This window comes from Haemaphysalis longicornis, unplaced genomic scaffold, assembly GCF_048455015.1.
Source record: "Haemaphysalis longicornis isolate Haplotype H1 unplaced genomic scaffold, Haemaphysalis longicornis Haplotype H1 scaffold_9, whole genome shotgun sequence".
Lineage (NCBI taxonomy): Eukaryota > Metazoa > Arthropoda > Arachnida > Ixodida > Ixodidae > Haemaphysalis > Haemaphysalis longicornis.
The window spans coordinates 127,258,518-127,278,150 of record NW_027526460.1 but is presented as its reverse complement, the minus strand read 5'-3'; the positions used below and the strand labels follow the sequence as shown (position 1 = coordinate 127,278,150).

Sequence of the window (19,633 nt, the reverse complement as noted above, 5' to 3'; positions counted from 1 at the left end):
ATGCTAAAACTTCCTGCCTGAAGACGCACGAAACCGGTTCGTGTGAAGATGCACTCCGGTTTCGGAAACCGGTCTGAAACCGGAGTGCGTCTTCGCACTCTGGAAACCGGTCCGGCGGCGGCCAGGAGCACGCGTGAAGGCTACAGGACCGGTTCGGGAGAGGGGAAAACACGCGCGGGAACGCGTTGCTTTCCGCACATGTGTCCCCCGCTTTTGCCGCGCCGCGTCGGACACCGGATTGCTCGTGTGCCTGCCGCTTGGGGCTCGCGCTGCCACAGACAAACGAACGCGGAACACCATACGCAAACGAAAAGCCGCTGAAACTATGTAATAACGGGACGCCGTTCCAGAGCAGCGTCGAGGGGTGTGCGAGCAGCAGCGAGCATTCGCGTTACCTTACACGGAGGACCACGACTGCGAGATACATTTCACTAACTGCGCCTTCGCTACCTCAAAAGACACGCCCTGGTTAGCGTCGGACGCCTACAATGGTGTCTTTCTAGTGCCGAAATGAATGCTTCGGTTTCTCTTGCGCCCCACTTGTACTGTGGCTGCCGTATCTACTTCCGCAATCCCAGAAGGCAAGAAGCAGCCCAGCCCCTAGGCTGGTTGATAAAACCAAGAGTAAGGTGGATGTTACGGAGGGCCATGGCTGCACGTATTTCGCCAACAGGCCTTTGTACAGGTATTGACGCTAGTGGAGTGTGCACTTTCGTAAGTCGCTGTAAAAGATAACAGCGGCAGAACCCAACGGGAACAGCGGAGTCGCCTACTTGTGTGGCGTTTATCGATCTGGGGGAGGGCCTCTTGAGCGAGTCCATGTCGGGCTGAGGTATGCCCAGTCTTATCTTGTACGCTTTCACCTCGAGCACCTCAAAATCCAGAGGAATATATTGTTCTGCGAATCATACGTACCTGATAAGCCTCAAGGGACATCATCTGGAGCAGATTCAATCGATGAGAGACATGGTGCTTCAAAGGACCATTTTAATTGTTAAGTAAACTGTGAAACTTGTCAGCCTTGCTGCTTTTTTCTCATTGATTTCAAATATGTCATTATTTTCTAAGTCAGTCATAGACTTTCCAAGATAATTTGAGATACTTCGTCATTTTTGAAGGAACAATGGACAAAACAGTGTTAGTCACAGAACTGTAATCTTCATATTTTCCGATACTATGAACCATGGTGAGTTAAATAAGAGAATCGGTTTTTTGGTGCACCGCTTGGAACAAATTTTACAGCTCATTAAACTTTGGCGGCACCACTGGCAAGGAACTATTTCGAATGCCCGTTTCAAACACTAAAGTTTAGTGAGCTGTAAAATTATTTTCAAGCGGTGCACCAAAAAAAACCGATTCTCTTATTGAACCCGCAAGGGTTCATAGTATTGAAAAATAGAAAGATTGCAGTTTTATGACCAGCACTGCTTTGTCTATTGTTCTTCCAAAAATGACTAATTATCTCAAATTACCTGGGGACTAATTGACTGACTCAAAAAATAATGACATTTGAAATGAGTGGGAAAAAACACGTTGACAAACTCGACAGAGCTTACTTAAAAATTAAAGGAATCCGTTTTAAGCAGTGTCCCCCCCTTAAGCGAAAAGACGCAAAAATATTGAGACATTCGAATTTCTCGTTGAAGTGGCGTATTATGGACAGGTTTGGCGTGACATGGTCAGGCGCTAAAAACATACCTATCCGTGTGTTAACTGGCCGTTAATATTTAAGTAGTACTATCAAATGGAACAGAGCGTACGATCACCCAGTCACGTTCCTTGGCGGTGGCATTGGTCTTCGGCCTGCAATCGCATATACAAGATTCTGTGACGTCATAGAAAAGTTGCCCGAAAATGACTAGGGAGTCGCCACTGCTTCACATTTTTTCGTTAATATCCATTATTTATTCAAAGTTGGCGATAAAATTCGTATTGTTATCGAGATAACGCGGTATATTAATGAACCCAACTTTTATTTTGTCTTCATGACGCATTTAATTGATTGTAGGGTCTAACGCGTCGAAGCAACGCAGGCGATGAGGCGCGCCATAGTAGAGGGCTCCTGAGTAATTTTGGCCACATGGGGATCTTTAACGTGCGCCTAATCTCGTACACACGGCCTTTTTGCTCTTCGCCTCCATCAGAAATCATGACCCAATTAGGGCTCTGGAAAGTCAGCCTGGCTCGTCCAAATGTGTTCCTGTCTGAACGCGCATGTGCTTGTGTTCTGGGGACGCGGGGCATGGTATCCACACCCCAAGTTGTGAAAAATTCGTTAACTCCCGTAAAACCAAGGCTGGCGCCTTGTGCATGTGCATACCTAAATATGGTGGCTACGGAATATGCAGTGACCAACGCTAGTAAGTCGTGGTGTCACTTGATTACTATAGGATGTCCTACACTTCCAGTAGAACACTTCTCCCGTGAAAAAAAAAAAAAAAAAAAAACGGGAAATGCGCGAGAAAAAAAGCTGCACAAAGGCGCAACAAGTAGCGAGAGCGTAAAAGACAAGCTTTCGAACACGACTGCTCAGCATTATAGCCTTAACTTTAGCACCGGCTTTGTCAGAACGATGGATATTTGGGGATATTTCCCAACAATTCACAATTCCGAGAGCTACTGAACCAGATTCCGAACAGTTATTTCTGTCAACCATTCAGACGCAATGGTATCCTCCAATCCTCATTTTATCCAGTTTAAGGGTAAACGAACCATGTAACAGGTGAATAAAAATATTTCTCGCCGAAAGCTCCGCCACTAACTCCACATATTTATACCCAGCGCCTCTCCCTAATTGTATAGACAGTGTTTAATGTATTTGCTTGTCTGCGATTTACTTGTCTGGAGGCTTTCGTAGAAACCGAAAAGTTCTGTTTTATCTGTACACGATTCCGGAATTTGAATTTACTAAACATGTTATAGACGACTGCTAAGCGCGCTGTAGTAGCCCAAAAGGTTAATGGAAGCTCCACTCCGTTGGTGGATCTTTACAAATGCATGAACACCTCATCTCTCGCATTCGCAAGCCTGAGGCTCGGGCCCTTGCTCCGGCTTTAGAAGCCCGCGCAGCGCGGAGTTTCTCGCATGCCCCTCACACACTAGGCTAACCGTGCTTTGCGCTCCAACCGTCTCAGTGGCCACGTTGGCTCGCTTTAGCGTCGTCTGCCTGTCCCCCCTTTTGTTGTCCACCACTATCGGCATTTCGTCGCCGGCACTCCCACTGCCTGTTGTGGCTCACTCAGTCGCTGCACTGCACTCTCTGCACACTACATTTGATTGATTGATTGATTGATTGATTGATTGATTGATTGATTGATTGATTGATTGTAGCGTTTTAACGCGCCGACGCAACGCAGGCGATTAGGCGCGCCGTGGTGGAGGGCTCCGGATTAATTTTGACCACCTGGGGATATCTGCACACTACATTTGACACTGCGTGCAGGCGGTGAAGGGACGCGCCTATGGAGCGGGGCAGCCGGAGTCGCTTCGACTTGCCGCCACCCTGCCAACTACAGAACGGCAGCGGTGTGAACGCGGCGCCACCGCAACCAATGCCGCCACCGGCTCGGCTCACGTCACCCCTCTCCCTCTGTCGTTCTCTGTTGTATGACTCTACGCGGAAAACTTGTGCCGAAATGCAGCACCCACCTACTGCTAACGCAATAAACAAAGTGCCCATGAATGAACCAGACCATATTCACACAAAGCGAACGTGGAAACGCAAGTATGCGTTACAGCTGGAGCTGTGACAGACAAATACGTCTGCCAAACTCTTTGCCTCAACATATTTTGCACAGTCAAAGAGCTACACAGCTGCGCCCAGATTTCGCACCAATGAGTATCGTAACCGCCAGTCAATTTTTATTTCGAACCACTGTACTTTTTATGCGTCTGGGCTCCCTGAACAGAGACACTAACTCATTTCTGCAAACCTCCCCCGAGTCGCAACGTTATCGGTCTTCGGGGGAGGGCGAGGGTAAAGCCACCCTTTCTTCACTTGGTTTTTAACGCGCACCGCCGACGAAGCCGAACGGTTTTTACGGGGGGGAAAGCCGGCCCCTGATAACGTGGCCGCGCCGGCCCGGTCGTTAGCGCAAAGCCTATTATTGAGGACCTAGTCAAGAGTGGCGACGCACGCTCGGCAACCGCGCCTGGCAGGAAACTGCGTCCGCCCGTCTAGACATCGGCAAGTGGCGGCGGCGGACGGGCGCGGAATTCGCCTTCGTGGCGGCCCATGCAGCACAAAAGAACATTGTGTAGGCAACGGTAGACGTACCGCGCGGATCGGGCTACGCTTCGTCCGGGCAATGCGGATCGTTTCGCCATGCGCGTACATCCGCCCATTCATCACACTTCGTGCGCGCGTATAGCACCCATTGTGAGTGGCGAAACGCTATCGCATTGACGACGTTGCCGTCTATATCCTGTACGTGTCACGCGCATCGGGCAAGTCGGAGGGTCGCGCGTGCGTTCGTTACTATGTCCCGTTCAATTGATTGCAGTACGTCCGTTGCACTGGGCTGGCATTTCGCCAGCCGCCTTCGCGAAACCTACCTGGGGAATAAACAAGCACGACAATGACACGGGATGTCGCGAAAAGCCACACCTAAACGGCACTAGAGCGAGTTGTAAGCATATTGTCTAAGCTATAGTCACTGCCAGAATTGCAAGTGTTCGCCTCCGTTTAACGAATGTGCGGTTGTGTTTCGCGACCCTGATTAGCGCACACAAGAGATTGTGGAGGCTGCTACGATTCATCGTGGAGGCGAGGATTGTGTCAGCATTGCCTCCCTATCTTTGAAAGCGAAAGAGCTGGCCTTCCTGGGTGCGCGCATGATAGAAGGGATGAGGAACGTGTGCGCGTCTGTACACTGCGCACATACTTGTTATGTTCGGGCTCCTCATTTAATTAAGGAAAGCCGCCGGTGGCTCATGTTCGGCGTCGCGTACGCTGGTTGCGGCTATTCAGTGTCCCTTTCATGTAGCCGCGCGGACGCCAAGTTCGGAGCCGCGGAGAGCTGTTGGGCCCGTCCTTTTGTGTGTCAAAGGATGGGGGCGATTAGCCTGAGTGCCTCTGTCGCGTCGAGGGTGGCAGGGTCATTCGGCATAACAAGCTGACGGGCGGCCAGATGATCGTATCTCTTAGTGTTGAAAGCGCGCGCGGTGTAGGTTTGGAAAATCTTCGACTCCGGCGGCGGGCGCTCTTCGTCGACGGGTCGTTCGCCTCGACGATGGTCGCCTCGGCTGGCGGCGTCTCTCCCCGTGGTCTGTTCAGGTGGCCGGCGGCGCCCCTTTAGTCTGGGAGGGAATTAGCAATCCTCATTGTCACGCCGCGCGTGCAGACACCCCACGTCGTGGGAGGCGTCGCGCGGAGGGAGGTCAGCCGCGCGGGGACCGCTCCGGGCCCTCGGCTTGGCTGTTGTTTGTGCAGATGCCGCCCGCTAAACGTTATGGATGGTTCACTTAAGGCCGCAGATGTCCTGTATTTTCTGGCCGGGTGTAACAGCGTGCGTAGAAAACGCACTTTGAGTGCATAAGAGAGAGGGTTAGGTCACGTGACCGCAGGTGAGGACATGTGTGTGATTGGCTGGTTACTGTGGCCAATCAATGGTTTGTAATAATTGTTTTGAAAGGTTTTTTTCTCTCTTTCTTGAACGCCCCCTTTTTGGAGGCGGGGTTTTTGCTATCAAAACCGGAGTGTTGGGTTTTGTCGGGGTCGGTCGAGAGGGGATCTAGTTTAGTATAGATCTCGGCCGAACAGGCTGCTGCTGTCAGAGTGACAATGTAGCCGTCACTCTGACGTGATGTAAACGTGGAGTCGTGTAAATAATGTAAATAAACCTAATATCCAGTAAGGAAGGCAGTCCTCATCCCTCACCTGCTCCAAGCACCGGTCGTCGGTCATCGGAGCGAGTCGAGATCGTCCTCTCGGCTCGCGCATCAAAAGAACATCACTATTTCGCCTCCATCAGTTCGCCAAGAAGATGGAGAGGCGAAATTTAACTGGCGCAGTCGACAGGATGACCACGACCATCGGCTGGAGCTGGTGGGGAACTGCGGAGAGACTCCTTCAACGCAAGGTTCGGCTACGACCAACGACGAGCCAGACTCCAAGCATCGACGGGGCGACACCTCAGCGGGAGGCCTCGTGAGTTTCGGCTCGGTGCGGCAGCAGCCGCGATTCAACGGCAACGGGGCGACACCTCAGCGGGAGGCCTCGTGGGCTCTGGCCCAGGGCGGCGTAAGCCGCGGTTCAACGAGGCGACACCTCAGCGGGAGGCCTCGGGGGCTTCGGCCCAGGGCGGCGTAAGCCGCGGTTCAACGGGGCGACACCTCAGCGGGAGGCCTCGTGGGCTCTGGCCCAGGGCGGCGTAAGCCGCGGTTCAACGAGGCGACACCTCAGCGGGAGGCCTCGGGGGCTTCGGCCCAGGGCGGCGTAAGCCGCGGTTCAACGGGGCGACACCTCAGCGGGCTCTGGCCCAAGGAGCACGGCCCCATCCCAGCGGCGAGAATGGCGCATCGGGTCCACTAGCTGCTGCATCAGCGACACTGCGACCCGACCGAACCCGGAGCGAGCACAGGTGGGCCCTGATTTGTTTTCTCCGGGTTCACCATGGCCACTATGCTAACGGGATGTCGCGGCACCGACCGTAAGGTTAGTGCCATTGTGCTCGAGATTGAGGAGTTGAGAGCGGAGTTAGCTCTCAAAAATGCCCGGCACGCTTTGGAAAAAGCAAGGCTAGCGGGTAGCAGGGGCGCGGGTAGCCCGTCCGTGTGGACGGCTGAGGAGCTTAGCGCTCAATTAGCCCAAGGGAGAGCGGAGATCGCTTACGAAAAAGCGAAGCTCCGCAGGATTGGTAAACTCGAGGGGGATACCAATGTCTTCACAGTTTTTGTTCCCTCGTGGGCGCTTCGAGCGCCACGGGATGAGGAGAGTGGGGATGTAGTGGAGGTGGCCGAAGCCACCCCAGTTGTTGTGCAACACGTTAGCGTCCCCACTGCTACAGATGAGATCATAGAATCTCGCGAGACGGAAGTCTTAGCTGCAGAAAGCATGCTCATCTCTGAGGAGGCAGAGGAGGCGCAGGGGTCATGCAAGGGCAGCGGAACGGCGCGCCTAATCGTTGAGCTTCCGTGCGAAAAGCGGGAATGTGCAGGCGGCCCGCGGCGTCTTGCGCGTAGGTCGATTCCGACGGGCCCGAGAACGTGGGACGCGGTGGCAGGTGTGGCGGCGCAGGTGCGACATCGTCGTACGCGCTACCGCCGAGTAGGGTGTTCCTTTTCTCCCGGGAGCAGAGGACACCGCGAGCCAAACCAGGGTTCGTGTAGAATCAGCTGGTGGCGCACAACACGGAATCAGCTTCCGTGCGACGGTCGGTGTGTGCCGCCGCGGAAAGGGGCATTAGCGCTGAATAGTGTGCAGTGCGAGACAGGGACGGTTCAGTGTTGTTTGCCGCACACTTAGTGGTTAGCGTTTTGCGTTTTTTTTTCTGCTGTTTTTTTTTATGTGTATGGTTCGCTCCGACGAGCGTTATTCTTAGTTGTCCCTGTACTGTAGTTCTCCGCCTTGTTGTTAGTTTTTTTTTTTTTTTTGTGCACGTGTTGGTTGTGTTCAGCTGTCGTAAGGCGTGTGATTTACGAGTAGCGCAGCTTGGCGGGTTTAACTGTCTTCTTGAGGACTATAGCCGCTGTTACAGCACGGTAGGGAGTTTACGTCTGGGTACAATGGCGAGTGCCTGTCTTTATTTGCGCTCGTTGGCATGTGGTCATGGTGGGCCATGGAATGTGCAGGTAGGGCCCACTTGTGGCGCTTGTGTGCGAACTAGTGTTTGAAGTACTGAAAAATGAACTTTCAGTACATCGGATGTGGACAGCAGGTGAACCGCAACAGGGACGAACAATCTGTGTCGCATCCCGAAAGAACCGGCGTCCGCGAGTGCGTGAAGAGAACTTTCTTTTAACGTTTTGTTATTGGTACAGGAGTAGCCTCGTTTGGTACGTTTGGGTTTGTTCGGGTGTTTTTTTTTTTCTTTCCTTAGATTGAAAGAATGTTCCTGCATGCGCTTAACGTCTAAGAATGGATGGTGTCATTCATTCAGTTGTCAAGTTTGAACATGTATACCCTTCGTGGGGTTTGTTGCCTTTAATGGTAGAGGGTGCCGCGAGTTTGTTCTAACGGGCCTTGTAGCTGAGCGCTTTCGTTTATTGTTTGATGTTGCGCAAGCCATGGCTAGGCCAAGGCACTGAGTATGCCGTGTTGTATCCGTTTTTTTTGGTGCAGTTGGCCGGCGCGTTGTGCTGGTTAGGTTGGTGTGTGCCAGGGTAATTTTGTATTGTTGTACTGTATTGTACCCGCGTTGTATTGTACTCGCGTAACGGCTTGAGTGTTTTTTTTAGTTCTGGCTCTGCAGTAAGACATAACGTGCAGTGAGAGTTAATGTTGTACGTACAGCTAGTGTACGGACAACATTCTTAGTGCGGAGGTGTTATGTTCGGGCTCCTCATTTAATTAAGGAAAGCCGCCGGTGGCTCATGTTCGGCGTCGCGTACGCTGGTTGCGGCTATTCAGTGTCCCTTTCATGTAGCCGCGCGGACGCCAAGTTCGGAGCCGCGGAGAGCTGTTGGGCCCGTCCTTTTGTGTGTCAAAGGATGGGGGCGATTAGCCTGAGTGCCTCTGTCGCGTCGAGGGTGGCAGGGTCATTCGGCATAACAAGCTGACGGGCGGCCAGATGATCGTATCTCTTAGTGTTGAAAGCGCGCGCGGTGTAAGTTTGGAAAATCTTCGACTCCGGCGGCGGGCGCTCTTCGTCGACGGGTCGTTCGCCTCGACGATGGTCGCCTCGGCTGGCGGCGTCTCTCCCCGTGGTCTGTTCAGGTGGCCGGCGGCGCCCCTTTAGTCTGGGAGGGAATTAGCAATCCTCATTGTCACGCCGCGCGTGCAGACACCCCACGTCGTGGGAGGCGTCGCGCGGAGGGAGGTCAGCCGCGCGGGGACCGCTCCGGGCCCTCGGCTTGGCTGTTGTTTGTGCAGATGCCGCCCGCTAAACGTTATGGATGGTTCACTTAAGGCCGCAGATGTCCTGTATTTTCTGGCCGGGTGTAACAGCGTGCGTAGAAAACGCACTTTGAGTGCATAAGAGAGAGGGTTAGGTCACGTGACCGCAGGTGAGGACATGTGTGTGATTGGCTGGTTACTGTGGCCAATCAATGGTTTGTAATAATTGTTTTGAAAGGTTTTTTTCTCTCTTTCTTGAACGCCCCCTTTTTGGAGGCGGGGTTTTTGCTATCAAAACCGGAGTGTTGGGTTTTGTCGGGGTCGGTCGAGAGGGGATCTAGTTTAGTATAGATCTCGGCCGAACAGGCTGCTGCTGTCAGAGTGACAATGTAGCCGTCACTCTGACGTGATGTAAACGTGGAGTCGTGTAAATAATGTAAATAAACCTAATATCCAGTAAGGAAGGCAGTCCTCATCCCTCACCTGCTCCAAGCACCGGTCGTCGGTCATCGGAGCGAGTCGAGATCGTCCTCTCGGCTCGCGCATCAAAAGAACATCACTATTTCGCCTCCATCAGTTCGCCAAGAAGATGGAGAGGCGAAATTTAACTATACTGTTTTACTTTGTTTTTGTTATCACCGTTGCGTTTATATATGTCGTTTCGTAAATACAATTTCAGCTGGAAGTAGCCTGTCCCGTTCGTTCCCCGTTTGAATTTTCGCGCTTGAAATTTGTACAAATGATTACCACTAGCTCGAACCCACACATTGGTAAGTCTGATTGTCGTACCAGATTAAAGTCTACAACGCAAACCCCATGTTCTCTGTCCTCTTACTCGATCTACTTATTCTTTCACAAAAAAAAAAAAAAAACGTAAGTGCCGCATCTCTGGTTCCATACGACATTATCGCAAGTCCTCAAGGCGAGGTTTTAACTGATTACGACCATGTTTAGTCTGCATAAACAGTGCGTGGACCAAGAAACGGGACATTTGTAATCTGCAATAGGGTAAAAATGTTTTGAAGACCGTCCCAAATGGGCTTTTAACCGGATGTGACGTCACAACGGCAGTACGCAACGCCGTCGCAGAGGGCGCGTGCTGCTTTCTCTTCCGCATATTAGGGCAAAACAGGCTGCAGCCTTCGACTGAAAAGCTGAACTGTCGGCCAGTTCCGAGTCTGCCGGCTATCTCTGTCGAGGAACGAAAGCGAACAGCATACATCGACAGCCAGCAAAGGGAACGACTGCGAAGCACATGACACCACCGCAACTGTGCCCGCAGCGAGCGCAGAAAACGACTCCGTCCACGTAAATAACCGCCAGCTGTCATCGCGAGACGCCCCGAGCTGCTGCCAGGCCGCTGTACGCCGCGCACATGTTCATACGCAGCCGTGTATGTGGTTCAAATTACGGACCCTATCGAGTGGTGCATAAACTTAGTGCCGGAAAAGTCGCCGCACGGCCGCGCACCACGGCGGAACGTTTCCTCCAGTGACCTATTCAGTTCTGAAACTATGCAACCAGTGTAATCGAGTTCTTCCAGACGTTGCACGTTTTAAATCTCCCAAAACGAGTTATTTCCCAGTTCCTTTTTAAGGGGGCCATGCAGGCTAAACAAAAGTTTGGTTCATTCGAAAGATTGCCTCGTTAGAATCACTTACCCCACTTTTAACGTAAACTTAGCGAAAATAAGCTACATCATTAGGAAAATGTTGGTTGGATTTCTTCGGCGGAAGGCCAGCTGGGGCAAAGAGCCAAACAAAAGTTTGGCGCTCTTTTTTTAAAAAGTCATTAATTTGGGAAAATTATTTTGGGAAAATTAGGAAAAAAAATTCCCCCGCATTTCCCCGAGGGGGAGAATGTGAAAGTGCGAATGCACGGTTGTCGGCCCGCTTGCGGCGCTTGCGCTCGGCCCCCGCAGCCCACCGCCTCGCCGCCTTCTCTTCCATCTCTTCCATCGGGTTTGTAGTATCACGTGTACACCACGCAGTTATCAAGCCGCTATAACGCCGCTGAGTCGCCAACGCACGCCGCTGACGACGTAGTTTGAATGCGTTAAAGATATAAGGCGCGTCACTAACACTGATATCACCGTCGCGTCCGTGGCTTGGTCGGTAGAGCGTCGCGGTGCGGCCGCAAAGTTCTCGGATCGAAACCTGGCGCCGGATGCTGTTTCTTTGTTAAATATAGAGGAGCACTGCGGACGCCGCCGGCGGTGGATGGTTTGGGGTCGCTTATAAAGTGCATTCGCACTTAAAACTGGTTGATTACTCTGTCATATGAGTCAGTAAAGCACGAAAGTGCATGATTTGCGGGTACGCGGCTGTCTTGTCGGAGTGCTTGACAAGCGACGTCCTGCTGGCGGGTCGCTTCGGCAAAGGTGTACTGGCGTCATTTCCGTGACGGAAATGACGTCAGTTAAATCTTGGTGTGTCCCGGCATAAAACCATTTCGTGTTAAACTATAAAACCCGAAAACGAACAATCGTAAGTACAACATATTCCTTAGTACTAAAGGTTGCTTCCCCGCAAGAAGGACCTGTGTGCAGGGGTGCACCCTTTACAGGCCACTTGCTTCGTTGTACTGGCGTCACTTCCGTGGTGGATATGACGTAGGCGAAATCTTCGTGAATCCCGAAATAAAACACTTTCGTGTTAAAGAGGGAATGACCATGCGACCGACCCACTACCTCAGTTCCCGCAACAAAACCTGCGATGTCCTGTGCCAGCTCTGCGATTGGCTGAGGCCGGCAAAAGAAAACGCCAATTAGGCACGGCTTACAAGCTTTGCGCTTTAATGTAGGGCACATTCTTTTTGTAGCCGTACAAATGGTGGGGCAAACAATGAAAGTTACGAAAGTACACGTAAACAGAGAAGTACCGATGCGTACTGCTGTCGGTACCGGGCGCACTATACTTGTTTTAGCAGTACAGCAGTGCGGCGCTGTGGGGTTGTTTCAGAAGACCGTGGCCGATTGGCGCAAGCGCCGGTGTCTTCCGTGACCATATTTGTCGAGCGAACATCTTGTTTCGCGAAACGATTATTTTCTACTTTGACAAAAACAAGCCAGCTACAGATACGGTCAAAAAGGAAGCAAATGCAGAAAACGGCCCGCCGCAGTATGGTGGCGCCATTTAGGTTGACTAACAGTAAACAGGCTCCCCAGCAAACCAAGTTTAACTTGAAGACCTGTCCTAAAGCTGTCATCGCATGCGTCGCGAAAACACGATTTGACGGGAGAATCAAAATTTTAACTTACATTTCTCAGCGAATAAAGCATCGTTTGCTTCCGGACAAGCGGTGGGGACACTACAAAACACGAACTATTTCGAATAAAGCAAACTTGTATTTTGTCTGCATGGCCCCTTTAATGAGCCAAGACGCAGAAGAATGTATTGCACTAGAAAATGCAACCACCACACACGAGTTTGGTAACTCTTACAGCACCCCACCCCACGCCCCCCAAAAAAACACTGGAGGGAATTTGTAAGCCCCAATTTCAAAAACTGCACAACCTGAATGTAAACGAATAGCTTATGTTGCCAAAACATTTTTCATACGGCTTTCTGGAAAATTCTCCCTCGCTTAAGGGAATTTTCTTTTACAGCATATGCTCCACGGGCGTCGTCAGCCACATGAACTTTTGTCGAAAATTCATGGTTGTGCCATCATCATCATCGTCATCACCACCAGCCTATCTACGCCCACTGCAGGGCAAAGGCCTCTCCCGTTATTCTCGAACTGCCCCGGTCCTGTGCCAACTGCGACCAATTTATCCCCTCAAACTTCTTGATCTCATCTGCCCATCTAACTTTCTGCCGCCCCCTGCAACGCTTGCCTGCTCTACCTGCAACGCTTGTCAGACTTAGGTTGTACCAAAGTCAGCCAAAGGCACGACGTATCTGGTCAACCCAAACCTGTACAGGCGCGGCCATGCACAGCGCGTTTGCGCGCTCCGCGGGGCGCCGCGGGAACGTCGCGGCGCATGCGCAATCAGTGCCAGAGGCGAAGATAGCTGCGCGTCGTTCGCTACAGTTCCTCCCCCTTCAACACTCATGCTCTATTATGAAGCACTGTATAGCCATGGTGTTCTAACAGAAAGTATTCGAACTCGGTTATCGAGGCACGCATACGCATACAAGATACACCTAGAAAATCTCAAATGTTTCGCTTTGTAACACACCCTTTTGGAGGAAGCATCACAGACGACGAGGACATGAAGCCTTGGAGCACGTGGGGTGACCCCTCGTGAACGACGCTGAAGAGAACACTTGGTGATCGGTTATATAGGCTAGACGTTTGCTGCGACACTACCTCTCATCTGTTTCCCGTGTAAAATACATCTACATCGTCACACGACGTCTCCGCGTCGCCTTGTAACAGTATTTTATCCTATAATAAATCTAAACCTTAGATTTACATATTAACATTGTCGTATGCATTTTTTTAGCAATAATAAGCATGTTGAACCGACCCAATGTAACAAAAATGACCCTCCGGGAGTGGGAGGAGCTTTTAAAATTTTCGGTGCACAGCGTGCACACGTGCTTTGATAACTCAGTTCTAAAACTTTCTGTTAAAAGTCTGTGGTTAGAATGCTTGTGTACTTTCGCCGGGCGCAGTGAAGTGGTATACTCGGTGACAACTTAACGGCACCAGAAGTTGCCGCTGTGCCTTATCACCGTAGCCGGATGTTTCTCCGCGCGGCGCAACGCGGGCGTTACTAAGGATATTTTGAACATGGCGTGAGCTGTTCCCGTGATTTTTGGACTTGATATGCTTATAAACGACTCCAATGACGACAAACAAACTGCGTGAGACAAGACAGACGATATCACGCATTCATAGCAAACCCCTTTCAAAACGCGCGCGCACTGACATCACGGGTCCGGCGCTTTGGCGGAATGATACACTACATGAGGTGGTGCCGTTCTTGAGTTGTAACCGAGTATAGCAAGTAAAATCGCGCAGCCACTGGCACTGACTGCGCATGCGCCGCAACATTCTCGCGGCGCCCGTCGTGGCGCCCCGTGTTACCTTTAAGAGGCCGCGCTGTAAAAGCCTGTAGGCATCAGAAAAAAAGGGGCACAAGGCAGTTGCAGCATTACAGGCTAAGCTCAGAGCTAACGCCAACGTCAGTCCGTTCGACACGCATTGCCAAGTGGCTCGAATACCGACAACTTATCAGTCATACTTTATTCCAGTTTTTTTTTTTTTTTTGGCCCAGGAGTCACAAAAAACTCCGGGTGGCAAGATAAAAGCAGTCCAAACGATCGCTTGACAAGCCTAGCCACCCCCTACTTTTTTGCTCATCCCTGTTCTACGAAAAAAATGACCTTATGTCGACCACAAGACAGCTGTTGGCTTCTGCCCACAAGCTTGATGCAAATTAATCCGAGCCCTTTATTCGTACGACGACTGAAAAATGACCCCACGCACGTGTCACTGCCCGCAGAATGAGAGCATAGAGAATGTTGCCTACTGTATGTAAATCGATCTTTTTCTATTATTAGAGCACGACGTATTGACGCGTGTGGAACAAACAGGCTGGCTCGACGATAGAATCATACCTGGTAACGCGTGAAAAGTACGACGGCCAGACATGAAGCTCTTATTGCCTGCCCCGCTAAGTAACTCCACGAAGTTGGCACTCGCGCAGTGGCCGAGCGCGCTGTTAGAAAACAAAAATTTGGACAGGACATCGTGAAGAGAAAAAAATGGGGCGATATTGTTTTCAGACGGGAATGGACAGTAGAACCCAGCTTGTCGGCATTAGAACGGAACCGCGGTTACCTATCCCACCTCTGGGATGAACCATTCGCCATGCCTGTACGGCAATAAATGTCCCAAATTATCCGCTTTTAGAGCGAAGCCATACATGGCTAGACGAAAGGCTAGCCACATGGCTATAATCTGGCGGTCCTGTGTACGCAGGAAACTTCTCCGCAACCCATGCGCATGATGTGAAAAAAAAACAAGGTCGGAGATGGTTTACGGGTAAGGAGAGAGGTTGGTTAGGTTTAGAGATGACGTAGCTATGCTCTCGCATCTACCGATAGTGATGAGAAAAGGAGCATCGGAAAGAGGGAATCGCGGGTAAAAACCGGTCGCATGTTACAGCTTCGCTTGTTAACTATCCCTGTGGAGCGTATGGGCGCTTTTTTTTTCCGATTTCCTTGAACCATAACGCTGCTTGCGCTCTGCGCGAAGTCACGGAGAGAAAAAAATCACAGTAGACTTCGGCGCTTTTGCCGAATCCCAACTCAATTTCCAGCGAAGCTGTTGCTGCGCATGGGCGCTTTTTTCTTATTAACTTACTCTTACTAACCAGCTACCAGCCCCATCCCTCAAACGGCTCCAGGCGTACTGCAAAAAACCCCGTAACACGGCCACAACCGCCTGAAAATTGCAACTGGATGCCAGAATATCGGGCGGGCAAATAACCAACGCGCTTCGTACAGACTGTTAGCCGTTTGGAACGCGTGCATTCGCATTAAGCTACTATAAGCCGCAATCAAGCCATGCCTTTCAAACGTCGCCCGAACGTCCTTTGTTTAGAAGTTTGAATTGAGCGCCACATTTAGTTTTTTTAGTGGAAGTGGGTACCACGTGCTTTCTTTATAACTTCACACTAAAGCGAAACCGTACCTCCAGTAATTTTCCAGGACACGCCGAATCCACCTACAACTTCGAAATTTCGCCCAGACACCAAACCCAGCATCACAGCTATACCCGCCAAATTTAAACTCTGCGAGTCATTTCTTTATTCCATGGCAGCAAAGAAACCCGCGTATAAGACTATCGAGCGCTCCTAATAAACATAAAAGACTCGTTTTACCAGCACCGTCATAAAGGCGTACGCTGCAGGTACCGCACTCTGCCAACAGTCGTTCGCGGCATTCCGTGACAAACAGCTACCGGCATTCCGCGGAATTTACGCGCGCCAATGTTTCCGTTAAGCGCAGCATGCTGTCGCCACCCCGGTGCCCAGACATACCTTTTTTTATATATATTATATAGTTACCCTGGCGGTCGCATGCTGAGCAGCGTTTAGTAAGACCCCGCCGCGTTTTGCGAGCAACGTCCACTGACAAGACGCCGACGCTTGAATTCAACAAAGCGCGCCCGACCGGCGCGCACGCCTGTCGTAGAAGGCCGGGACTAGTGTCACTAAATAAGGCCGGGACAAAGCAACGCGAAGAAGCGGAAAACGAGAGAAAAAAAGATTACCTTTTATCCTCGCAGGAGACTTTAGCGTGCGCCAGAAGGTAGCGAATGGGCTCGCAAAGGCCTCGGATGTCCCAGTATCCCAGCACAGGGGCCATGGTAGCTTGATCGAGCACAACTGCTTCTGACAACGCCCACTTGTTGAACACGCCGGTCGCTTCTCACTCGAAGCCTGTTTCGAACGGGAGGGAGGAGGGCCGACGGTGCGACGGTGCCGCGCTGCTGCCGTGCCAACGCGTTTACTGCCCCGCCACCTGGCGCCACCTCAACGGTTTGCACATTCATTTTTATTGTATTTTTTTTTTCCCCGGCGTGCTGACAGGAGCGACTCCGTGCGGCCGTTGCTCGCGTGCCGACGGCGGGAGAACTTTTATTGCTGCTTTTACGCTTCCGACGTCTCCGAGAGAGGTGGCCTTGAACGATAAGTGTAGGGGAAGGATCACGTGCCGCGCAAGCCGCACGTAACTGCACCTTGAAGCACGGGTTCTTTAGTTCTTCCTTCACCTATGGGGGAGACGGCGGCGGCATTTTCGTACCAACACTTCAATCGGGGATCTAAATTTATATCAAATCAAATCAACTATATTTTCCTTACAGATGGGTACAGGGAAAGGAGCAGCCACAAAAAGCTGCACGGAGCAGATTGACGGGGAGGCTGCTCACCATGTGATTGACAGCAATACAGTCGAATAGATTAAAAGATACAGCAGAGAGGGGGAAAAGAAAAAAAAAAGACAAAGAAACTTGAAACACGTGTCAAGTAGACTTAACAAAAAGTTCTAAACAGTCATGGTTAGCAGGGTACACAGAAACAGCAAAATGAATTACACTTGTGTATGTCGCAGGTATTTAAAACAACAAAAATACAACAGAGATACTGCACGCGTTACAAAAAAATATTATTTCAAAGCCGATTTAGAGAGTTTACCGATCTCAATTGAGTTACTTGCAAAAATATTCAACAATTTGGCTAAAGTGAAGGTTAAGGATTTACGGTCGTAGTTGTTGTGGGGTGCAGGAATATACCATGTGTCTGGATTGCGTGTGTTGTATGCTGTAATATTTTTCTTTCATTTCGCTGAGCCCTCGTACAAGCGGGTGTTATTTTTTACAGCTCCAAGGTATGACTGTGCCAACCGGTATTCGTATTAATTGCCAACTTTAATTATTTTAAACTTCTTGAAGAGTTCAGACGTGTGGAAATTACATGGCACATTCGTTATTACCCTTGCAACTTTTTTTGGACTAGAAAAAGCTGGTTAAAGTTCTTGTTGGTCGTCGTGACCCCAGACCAAGTGTGCATGCGTGAGTTGCGGTAAAAGTAGTGAATTATATAATAACAGTTTAATTCGTTCAGGTGAGATATGCCTACATTTATTGATGACACCAACAGTTTTACATATTTCCTTATAGATTTGTTCGATGTGACAGTCCCAGGTCATATTTTGAGAAAAATGTACGCCAAGAACTTTTACACTGTCCTCCACCTGGATTATGCCTCTGCCAAAGTACACGTTTGGTGAGGCAGCAAGTTTGTTTTTCGGCCGAAAAAGCACTGCCGTTGTTTTACCCATATTTATCCCTAGGGAGCTGCGCTGTGTACACGCCAAGAGCGTCGTCAGTGTTGTAACCGATATTGTTTCTATTTCTTCGCTTGTTTTACCGGTGATCAGCAAAGTGGTGTCATCAGCATAACAGATTACCGAAACTTGCGGCCTTGACTAGAGGGTATGCAAATCATTTACGTAAACGGACAATAAAAGAGGCCCCAAAATGCTGCCCTGGGCCATGCCAGTGATTATGGATTTTAGGTCAGAAGAATACTCGCCTATTAATACGTACTGCTGACGGTGACTTAGGTAAGAGAGTAATAGTTCACACGCAACGCCACGCACGCCATACGAGTGCAGTTATATATTCTGCACCATATATATTCTGCAGTTATGTATTCTGCACCATACACCATAATATATTCTATGCTGGAAGAAGCTTTCACCTCGGTCACATATACTTATGGTTGTTTGTTTTCGGGTTTAACATATATATTTTTAATCGGGGTGTAAAAATCGGGTTCAATTTGTCGAACTGATAATCGGTGAAAAATCAGGTTTTTCTTAAAACCATTTCAAAATTCGGATTTTTTCGGATTAAATATATATACAGATGTAGTATGTAATGCACTCGGTTTGCTTTACAAGACATGACAAGTTGCTTAACTCTAACGAGTTCAAAATCGGTGTTTGTTTCAAGCTGGTAATCTGGGGGAAATCAGGGTTCTTTAGCAAGTATACTCTCGGAAATTTGTTGTTCCTTTGGAAATGAACAGGTAATGATGGCAGTCAAGAGCATTGATACCTTCAATGAAGTGAAACATTTTATTCCGAAAAAGCTGGTCGTCGATTGTTTAGACATCCTTCTTTAGATACATTATATATGCAAAATGTCGGTCTTCATCCGAGACCTGTCCGATCGCTCGAAGTATCTCAGCTGGGAAAAAGTTCTCTCGACATCACAGCTTCCGTCAGCTGCGTACAACAATGTCAGAATTTGCCGGCCTGGGACAGCGAGCGGCAGAGTCACGCCAATGCTGAATGAGTTCGAAAACTTTATTTGTGGGTATTGCTTACAACAAGTGTAATTGAGAGCGGCGGACCGTCAGCCCACAATTGTGCAGATCGCTACTTTGAAAAGAAATCGAGCTTAATCCGATTCTCCTGAAACTTGTTCGCGGTGTAAAAATGGTGTAAAATTTGGTTTTACCCGAAAACGAACAACCCTATGATATACTACACCAACAACCGATAGCAGATGAGCTCGCCAAGCGGGACACTAGTAACTGCAAGCCTATTGGGAAAGCGGCCATCTTCGTGATATGGCCACTTCAATTTGTAATAACATCTTTGCCCATGTCGGCCTTGCGCCATTAAACTTAAACCATCATCAATTTGTAATAACAATGACGTCAGTAGCGCATTTTCTGTGCTCTGGCGCCAGGGCCATGTTCCTCTACAGTCCTTGCTAGTGTTCTGGCAATTCTCTGTGAACATGAATAAATAAAGTTCGTTTTCAAGCATGTTTGTATTGTTTTTAATATAACAGAATAATGCAGCACGGGACTTTTTTTTTTCGTTTGGTCAGCTTTATCTAATTCATGTCAGAAAAAGTTCGTGCCACAAACCACCCAATTTTCGGGCCATATATTTGTTTCTGAACAGAACGTTTTCGGGTAAAAGGTTTTACCTCGATTTCATAAATGTGAATTGATGGGGAAGCGTCGGGCATGTGGGGCAAATATGCAATATGCCTAGAACAGTTTTATTCTCCCGACGCCTGATGACCGCCCTGATCTAGACAGCAACGGGCTGCATTTACGCCGTCGCTGCTGTCAGTTGAAGCACAAACAGTACAATT

General features: G+C 49.8%; 1 protein-coding gene across 1 annotated transcript in view; it reads right to left on the bottom strand.

Moving 5' to 3' along the window:
• Positions 1-16,463, bottom strand: part of LOC144153768 (glutathione S-transferase B-like) — a 29,714-nt gene extending 13,251 nt beyond the window's left edge. Inside the window, exon 1 of the mRNA XM_077685486.1 lies at positions 16,226-16,463. Coding sequence (XP_077541612.1) covers positions 16,226-16,320 — 95 coding nt within the window. The 5' untranslated portion in view covers positions 16,321-16,463. The remainder of the gene's footprint in view (positions 1-16,225) is intronic.
• Between the last annotated feature and the right edge of the window lie 3,170 nt (positions 16,464-19,633).